Genomic DNA, 9,768 nt, shown 5'->3' with positions numbered 1-9,768 from the left:
CATTGGCAACCTTCCATAACAGGCATTGTCCTCCATTTAGCACAGCTTTACACATATTAGCCCAATCTGCTGGCATCATGTTCAAGTTGTTAATGGATTCGACCATGCTTACAGTGAAGGGTGCTTGAGGACCATAGGTTGTTACAGCCTCTTTTAGCTGCTTCACTGTTTTGAAATTTAAAACTTGGTAAAATCGCTGCCCTCCTGCCTCAAATACAGGGCATGTTAATATTTGAGATCTTGTCTCAGGATCCCAACTATCAACTGCGGGGGTTGGGGGCCTCCCAGCATATGGAGGTGGCGCTGTTGGTTGGACACTTACGCCCTCTGGTGATAGAAAGGTGTTAGTAGCAGTCTCCTGTAGAGGTGGTGCTGTTGGTTGGACACTTACACCCTCTGGTGATAGAAAGGTGTTAGTAGCAGTCTCCTGCTGTAACTTTCCCCCTGATGGCTTTTTCTGTTTTACACTTTCTTTCTCTGTCTGACTAGCTTGAGAGGCCTTCTCTTTTACTTGAATCTTTTCCTCTGTCTGACTAACTTGAGAGACCTTCTCTTTTACTTGAATCATTATGTCTTCTCCTTCCTCTACCATTGTCTGAACTGAAGGCTTTGGACTAAGCAAACAAGATATGAACGTCCACAATGGCAATGCGCCATCTGGCAGAGTCCCTGGGCTTTTCTTTTCTATTCTTTTTAAATCTTCACCATGATGGTTCCATTGTGATATATTTAACAACTCCTCCTTAAAAAGCCATGGGCTACATTTTTGTATTGTATCAACGTATGCCCTGATTGTTCTTGATTTTACTGAGATGCCTCCTTCCTCTAACAATTTACTTAAAACTCTTTCAGTTTGTTTTTTACTAATTTCTGATCCCGTATTTCTACTATAATACAACCCAACAAGATGACGCCAAACAAAACCGAGACAGAATGAAATAAAAAGGGAACAACAAAAAGTCATTATAGCCTTTCTATCCTCCTGACATGTGCATCCGTCCTTTCTCCCTATCTGTTCCTCAGACGTAAATAGTTTTTCCTCAGATGTGAGCGGTTTTTCTTCCGTCTCACTCATCTCCAGGGACAGGCAACTTAAAACAAAAGTGAAGCAAAATAAAAGAGGAATCTTAAAATGGCTACCCATCCTCTCGCCCTGCCCTCAGGGGCGAGCAGTTTCACTTACCCTCAGTCGCTCCCCGTGCGAGCCACCAAATGCCGCAGTCTGGCTGGGCACAATCAGGAGCCACTTGTCAAAAGAAACTAACTTTATTTTTAGAACCACACACGACAAACAAAACAGCCTCTCAGGAAAAACCCTCAGAGCCTCAACTGCCACCACCGGCTTTCCACAAGCCTCTCTCTCCCACACAAGCTTCTCCCCACCTCCCACAATCCTCCTGGTCTTGAGGCCGATTGGCTGGGTCACGTGGGCGGAGCCAAAAAAGTCCCCCAATGAGCAGCTCCGTGGTCTGAAAGGGCAGGGAAACAGCCCAATGAGCATCACCGCAGAGGAGCCAATCAGCTAGATGTTGCTGGGGCCGAGGAGCCAATCAGCTAGATGTTGCTAGGGCCGCTGTGAGCCAATCATCAGCCAGCAGCTGGAAGTTTGCTGGCAGCTGGAAGTTTGCTGGGGCCCCTTTGGCTGTGGCTCTCAACAGAAGGTCACTGCAATGTGGCCAAGTTTATTCAAATTATTTTAATATAGTATACCAAAGCATTACCTCATACTTCATTTTCCAATATGACCAGTGTTTTTATTGGGTCACCTTACCTATAACAGACAATACCCCTAAACTGATGAGATTCAAAATTTCCTTTATAGAGGAGGACACATGATTCAACAGGACCTACCATTCAGACCAGTTTTGTAGCTGTCTTGTCAAGTCCACTTCCTGTCAGGCATTCCAGAAGGACACTGTCTTTCCTTTAAGGTTATATTACTAGGATCAAGAAAGTAATTCTCATTAATGTACCCATCACAATCAGGAATGCAATAGTGTTTGTACGATTCACTTAAACTTGACAACTGTTCCCATTTTATAGATTAGGACACTGGATCTCAGAAAGGTTAAGTCACAGTAAAGGCACAGAGTAAATGGCAATTCATACACTTGAATCCAAGTTCATCTTATTTTGAAGGCTATGCTCTTTCTACTCTACCACAATATCTTGCCGATGAAATCATGTTATCTTAAGCTGATAACTTGAAAGTTTATAACTTGTCAAGGCACCCAAGGTATAGTGTAACAAAGGTCATTCTACCACTGCTAGGACCGCCATCTCCTACCAACTCTCCCATACACCTTTTCTCTGCCTCCATCATGACTTATACCCATTCCCAAAACCCACCAGCCTTCCTTCGAGCCTTTACAAAAGGCTCTGCTTAGATTTCCTCTTTCCTCCCCACCTAGAGAAAACCCACTCATCCACTACGTTGGGCAGTGACTCTGCTGCTCTCTCAAAGAATGTTAGCAGCCTCCACCTCAGTCCTGCAATACTGTGTTTCTATCACAGAACACACATATGGCTGGAGAGTGGAATTTGTCTGCATGTTCCTCTAACGATTACTAGAATATAAACTCCTCGAAGTCAGGGTCTTCATCTTTGCATACTCGGGAACCTATGTAGTCTATGTCAGTGCAGTACAGGAGTTCAACCAATGTTTCTTGAATTAATGAATGAGCCAGGTGTGGTGGCACAAGCCTGTAATCTCAGCTACTTGGGAGCTGAGGAAGGAGGATCGCAAGTTCAAAGCCAGCCTCAGCAATTTAGCAAGGCTCTAAGCAACTAGCAAAACCTTGTTTCAAAATAAAAACTAAAAAGGGCAAGGGATGTGGCTCAGTGGTTAAGCGCTTCTGGGTTCAATCCCCAGTACCGAAAACAAACAAAAAACATGGTTTACTTTTCCATATCTTAGACTGCAAATTAATCAAAAGTAAGGCTTTTGAAGTAAAATTAATTGTTTAGTTGTCGGAATTTTTGTTCTTATTTTGTTTCTAGAAGGGATTGACCCCAGGGACTCTTTACTACTGAACACATCCCAGGTCTTATTTATTTTGTGAGACAGAGTCTCACTAAATTACCGAGGCTGACCTCGAATTTGGAATAGTCCTGCCTCTGCCTCCCTAGTCGCTGGGACTACAGGCGCAGGCACCCAATAAGTGATTTTAAAGACCACCACGAAGGCTTCGCCCACAACACAACAGGTTTTTCCAGAAACCTGGAAAAGGTCTCGCACCCGCCTCAGCTCAGTCCACAGATTGTCCAGCCTCCCTCCCTGCCAATCAATCACCCCATGCGCCTGCGCAGGCACCGCCTCCTCAGGGAGCCCCGCCCCAAAGCCTTAGCGGGCAGTTACGACCGGCTGGATCTTATCCTTCACTGGCCCTCCCATTATGACGATTACCTACAGCTGCATTGCTAATGGCCGAGCCGTCCTAGCGGAGCTGGCCTTGACTGGAGGCTCCTATCAGGTACCTGCAGGTCCGCGCTTCCGCCGGGTTCGCTCCTGGAGGCTAACGGCTGTGGAGCCCTTTCCTCAGGACGCGGCGCGGCGGGAGGGCCCAGAACTCTGGGGGCGCAAGAGGCCAGGACTCCCGGGCGGGAGCTGTAAGTGCGCCCCGCAGAGGTTGTGGTTGTCACTGCATGTGCCGCGTTTGGCACCATTGTACCATTATTAACCATTATTTGTACCATTGTCCGATTAAGTAGACCTTAAAGATTTTCTTTCCCTTGTAGAGAAATGACCTGCAATTAAGCACACATTTAGTGAACATATTGTAGTTGCCAAATTCCGGAGTAAAGAATGTGAGGGATGCATAGATAAAAATGAACATGAGGTTGGCCCTGGAATCCTTATTTAACCTTTATGTCTTAAGAGTGTAAAAGGTATTTCAGTGGAGGTAGGATGTGATTGTTCCTGTAGCACTCAGGATGGCTGTCTGTGTGCTGGCTACAGAGAAGATGATTAGGCTACAGGTTAGGCTGCTTAGCTGGTAAGCCTTATAAGAATTAGTCCTGTCCTGGTATAGAGCAGAGGGATGAGAACACCCTGCAGAGGGAATAGCATGGTGTTTGGGGATCCCCAAGAAACCCAGTGTAGCTAGAGCACAGGTTCCCAATGCGTAGGGGCTGGAGATGAGGCCCTGATTGGCCGGTAGTATCAAGTATCAGTTCTTTGTCCCGAGTATATCTTGAATCCATCTTTTTTTTTTTTTTTTAACCATGTCTTCATCCAGGCTCTGATAACTTCTCACCCAAGCTTGCTGAAAACGCCTCCTAACTAACCTCTCAGAATTCAGAGCCTGGTCCTCCTCAAAACTCACATTGCTGCTCAAGTGATCCTTCCTAAAAGCAAACGTGATGCTTCAAATCATTTGATGCTTCCTTGATTATATTCAGAATAAAGCTGATACTCCTTCATTTGGCAGTCAGAGTCCTCCCTGAATGGAAGAGTTTTTCCATGACTGCCTCCTTCCCTTTTCTGGATGTTCCTGTTCTCTATCCTGAACTTCCTGCTGTTCTCCAATCTCATCAAAGTCTCCTTTCCTCTCTCCTGCTCCCTCTATGGAGAGACCACTTTCCTCCACTTTGAGACAATATAAGCTCTTCTGTGCTTTTGAGATGTTTCTTAACTCCTTCTTGAAGGCTTCTCTAGCCCAGACTAATTGACAATCCTAACTACCAAACTACTTAGGCTGAACGGAATTTTCTCTTATTTACCTACCTCTGCCATTGAACTTCAAGACAGGGACTGTCTTCATATCTGTCTTCCCAGTATACAATGCTGTGATTCATAGATTCTCAACATGCTTTTTTTAAAAAAATTAGAGCATTATAATTATACATAGTATTTGGGTTCATTTTGACAAAAATAATACATGCAAGGAATTTGATTTCAATCCCTATTCTCCTTCTTTTCCTTCCCTCCTTCCTCCCCCTATTCTCCTTCCTCTACTCTATTGATCTTCCATTCACAACTTTTTTTTTTTTGTACTGGGGATTGAATTCAGGAGCACTCAACCACTGAGCCACATCCCTAGCCCTATTTTGTATTTTCTTTAGAGACAGGGTCTCACCGAGTTGCTTAGCACCTCGCCATTGCTGAGGCTGGCTTTGAACTTATGATTCTCCTGTCTCAGTCTCGCGAGAGACTGAATAATTTTTGATTGGTATTTTCTAAATATACATAAAGGTGAAATTCCCTTTGATACATTTATATATATGTGTATATATATAATACATATTATATATAATATGTATTATATATATATAAAACATGATTTTGTTAAACTCATTCCATATTTTGTTCCCTTTCCCCTTCTTTTCCTCCTCCCTCTCATTCTCCTTCTTCTACTCCTCTCATCTTCCCTGTATCTTTATGATATCTTGTATCATCCCTCACTCCTTATTTCCCTCATTTTGCTCTAGCTTTCACATACAAGAGGAAAGATTCAACTCTTGGTTTTCTGGCTTATTTCACTTAGCACGATTTTCTGCATTTCCTTCCATTTACTGGCAAATGCCATTTTCATTCTTCTTTATGGCTGAGAAAAACTCTATTGTATATATGTACCACATTTTCTTGATCCATTCATCTAGAGACAGGCATCTGGGCTGATTACACAATTTGGCTATTGTGAATTGTGCTGCTATAAATATTAAAGTTGATGTATTATTATAATATGCTGATTTTAGTTCTTTTGTATAAATACCAAGGAGTGCAATAACTGAGTTATACTGTGGTTCCATCTCAAATTTTTTGAGGAATCTCCACACTGCTTTCCCTATTGGTTGTACTAATTTACAGTCCCACCAAAAATGTATGAGTATACCTTTCCCCACATCCTTGCCAGCATTTATTACTATTCACGTTCTTAATAATTGCCATTCTGACTGGAGTGAGATGAAATCTTAGTGTACTTTTGGTTTGCATTTCCCTGATTGCTAGAGATGTTGAACATTTTTTCATGTATCTGTTGGCTGTTTGTATTTCTTCTTTTGAGAAATTTCTGTTTAATTCTTTTGCCCATTTATTGATTGGGTTACTGGGTTTTGGCATTGAATATTTTGAGTTCTTTATGTATTCTGGATATTAAACCCCTGTCATAGGAACAGATGGTACAGATTTTTTCCCCCATTTTGTAGCTTTCTCTTCACTCTTTTAATTGTTTCCTTTGCTGTGCAGAAGTTTTTTTAATTTGATGGCATCCCACTTATTGATTCCTGGATTTATTTATTGTACTTTGGTTGTATTCTCAAAGACATTTATTAAGGAGGGAGAGAGGTATTTAAAGACTTTCAGAAGCAGGCAGGAAGGTAAGAATTTAGAAGAGAGCAGGGTTGTCTACAATTGCAGTTGAGGTGTGGAATTACTGCAGTGCAGAAAGCTGACCAGGGAAGAGGAAAGGATGGCAAGGAGCTTTAAGGAACACATCAGGTTGAGAAGTGGGAGAAAGATGTCAAGGATTGTCACAAAAACTTTATATTTGGGGGGGTTGGGGATGTAGTTTAATGGTAGGATGCTTGCCTAGCATGCTTATGGGCCTGTGTTCCATTCCCAGAACTGCAAAAAATAAAAAAATATTACTTTTTTGAAAAATATCAATACTTACACTTAATCACAAGATCCAGTCAACTGCAGTTACAGGGTTCTAGAGCTGACCAAGATCCTAAAGATCATCTGCCTGCTCTCTTCATTCTTTCCACAAAGAAACAGGCCAGACAAGTCCCTGAGTCTGCAGCATGTGAATTCCAGAAATACACCTTGAACCCACCTTGTCACATTTTCTACTGCCCCATGTTGTCATTTGTTTTGGTTTTTGCTACAATAGCAGTGTTTATATTCTCCAAATGTAACATTGGGGGAAGATAGAGGAATATTTTCCAATTCTAATAACAGAATAAAAGGAAGTTTACGTATGCCTTTAATGTTCCAAGTTTCTTAGGAAATCATTTCCTAGAAAATACAGCCTTGATGTTTTAGACAATATCAAGAGTTTTTGAGTTTTATTTTCTACAATAAGCTTTACCCTTTCATAAAGTTTTAAAATATCATTTTGCAAAAATAGGAGTAGAGCTATCCAAAACTTCTTAGATAATGTTCACATTCCTTTTATGCTTCTAAAGTAAATTAATGAGACTCCAAATAAAAGACTATATATGTAAAGTATTCTGGATAAGTGTAGTAACTTGCACATTTTTTCCCCAATGAATGATCCTTACATGGAACAGGAATAAAAGTTCTTGGCAGTTATTTAGTTTTTTAAAAAGATAAATGACAGTGGTACATGACTGTAATCCCAGCAGCTCGGGAGGCTGAGGCAGGAGGATCATGAGATCAAAGCCAGCCTCGGCAATGGCAAGGTGTTAAGCAATTCAGTGAGACCCTGTCTCTAAATAAAATACAAAAAGGGGCTGGGGATGTGGCTTATTGGTTGAGTTCCACTGAGTTCAATCCCCAGTACCCCCCCCCCAAAAAAAGAAAAATAAAAAAAAAAGATAAATGAGTAGTAAATATAAATTTTTATTTGGAAAAAGATAGAAGGTATTGCTAAGGGTATTCAGAGAATAAGAGCTGAATATATAATCCATTAACCTTTTAATTATACTGGACTAGTATTCACTAAAAAGATGTTTAATCAGCTAGTGCTTTCTGTGCTTTCTAGCCTTGAAGCCATATATAACATTTGACTGTAAAAATAAAATTATCTAGGGAAACCTACATTTGCACACTTATATGTGCATATATAAATTATGTGTATATTTATTAAGTTTAGTATTTTCTTCCAAATTCATATGAATATTTTATGACTTCTTGCCTCTTACCATACTTTATGAATAATACCCATTAGTTCTTCTAGGAAAAAGTTTTTCCTTAATTAACTAATCATAACATTTGTAAAATTTAGGAGGAAAATAATGAAAATACAATAATGTTCATAAAGTAAATGCTGACTATTTATTTTTAGGAAGCAGCAGCAAAAGTCCTTAGACTTGTGCTTCTTAGAGGTGAAACAAAGACCATAATTCAAATGGGAAGGTAAGGAGTGTCCTAATGAAGTCCATTTAACAATTACCAACTAATGATTCCAATGATGAATGAAAAAAAAAATAACAGTTGCACATACACTTGATTAAATCTGCAGAAAAGGAGAACTACATGTAAAAGTATAAAATATGAATGGGAATAATAAACACCAACTTCAAGACACTAGTCACCTCTAGCCAGGTGTGGTGGTGCACACCTATAATACCAGTGACTTGTGATGCTGAGGGAGGAGAATCACAAGTTCCAGGCCAGACTCAGCAACTTAGTGATACCCTATCTCAAAATAAAAAAGAAAATGGACTGGGGATGTAGCTCAGTGGTAAAGTGCCCCTTGGGTTCAATCCCCAGTACCAGAAAGCGAGAGAGAGAGGGAGGGATTGTTACCTCTTTAAAGAGAAGGGAAAAGAATGAAATTGAGGAAGGATTTGAAGGAGATACTAATTGTATCATTTTAACTGAGAAGTGGGCCTAAAAGTGTTCCATTATCTTATTCTCCATCTTTTTGGTATACCCAAAGCATTTCATTAATTTAAAAAAAAAGGAAACTTCTATTAAAATCACTTTAATAACACCACGAATAGTAGCCACAACTCTTAAGCTTTTCTTGGGATATTACATGTGATGATCTTAAACCAATGATGAAAACACTTGCTAGAAAAGGAACAGGTAGGGGAAAAGAGCTTTTGTTTAGTCCCTTCATATTTTTTTTTAAAGAATAAGCTTTAACCTTTTTTTTTTTTAAAGTAAAACAGTCTGGAAAAAAAAAAAAAAACTGGGTGTGATCGTACATGCTTATAGTCTTAGCTAACCAGGAGGCTGAAGCAGGAGGACTTGATTAAACCTGAAGAAAAGGAGAACTTCTACATGTAAAAGTATAAAATCACGAATGGGAATAATAAACAAGAGTAAACAATAATAAACAAGAGTTCCATACCAGCCTGGACAACTTAGAGAAGCCCCATCTAAAAAAAAAAGATAAATGAAATGTATAGCTTTTTGAAGTATTATAAGGGATTCTGTCCAATAGCAATTGCTACCTAAGCCAAAAAAATAAAACCCTGCCAGCAACCCCCAAAAACTCCCCATCTTGTGCTCTGGTGTCCCATTTATTGCTTCTTCTCTTTCCCCCAAATGGACCGCTATCTGAACTCCTATAATATTTGCTTTCCTGTTTGTTTATTGCCTCGGCACCCAAATATGCATCCTCAGATGAAAGCCCAATCCTACCCATTTTTAATATGTCTTTTGAGTTCCTTTGAATCTGTACTCTCCCTCTCCACTCCTTTCATTTTGTTACAGTTTACTGTTAAAGAATCTACAAAATTTCCCACATTCTAGGTTTGCTGATTGAGTACCCAAAATGCATTTCACCATATTCCAAGTAACTGATCCAGAGTCTAGAGTCCAATCCCTTTGGCAAGACTGTATGAGTTTTTTCTATCAGATGGTGCTTAATTATCTTATTTATATCTCCTTTGGAGATGTTAGCAACCAACCTTACTCATTACTAGGTCGTAGAGCCATTAGTTTATTGGTGTTTGCAAAATGATGATCTAGTTGTGTTTTCACTGAAATAATTAGGTGAAATGATTTTAGAAACAGATACCTTCCTATTGGTTATTTGCTTACCCATACTGTATATTCAAATTTGAGTCTTACTCTGGGGCCTCTTTCCTGAACTCCAGACTTATTTTCCAACTGCCTGTTCCACAAAGTTC

At 40.1% G+C, this 9,768-nt stretch overlaps 1 protein-coding gene across 1 annotated transcript in view; it reads left to right on the top strand.

Moving 5' to 3' along the window:
* The first annotated feature begins 3,395 nt into the window (after positions 1–3,395).
* LOC124101556 (uncharacterized) overlaps positions 3,396–9,768 on the top strand; it is a 30,605-nt gene continuing 24,232 nt past the window's right edge. Inside the window, exons 1-2 of the mRNA XM_046457572.1 lie at positions 3,396–3,473; positions 7,971–8,041. Coding sequence (XP_046313528.1) covers positions 3,396–3,473; positions 7,971–8,041 — 149 coding nt within the window. The remainder of the gene's footprint in view (positions 3,474–7,970; positions 8,042–9,768) is intronic.

This window comes from Marmota monax, unplaced genomic scaffold (genome assembly GCF_021218885.2).
Source record: "Marmota monax isolate L192 unplaced genomic scaffold, Marmota_monax_Labrador192_F-V1.1 WCK01_AAM20220418_F8-fsc00128, whole genome shotgun sequence".
NCBI lineage: Eukaryota > Metazoa > Chordata > Mammalia > Rodentia > Sciuridae > Marmota > Marmota monax.
Note: the sequence above shows the minus strand (reverse complement) of the source record. Positions and strands in the feature narration are given on the sequence as shown.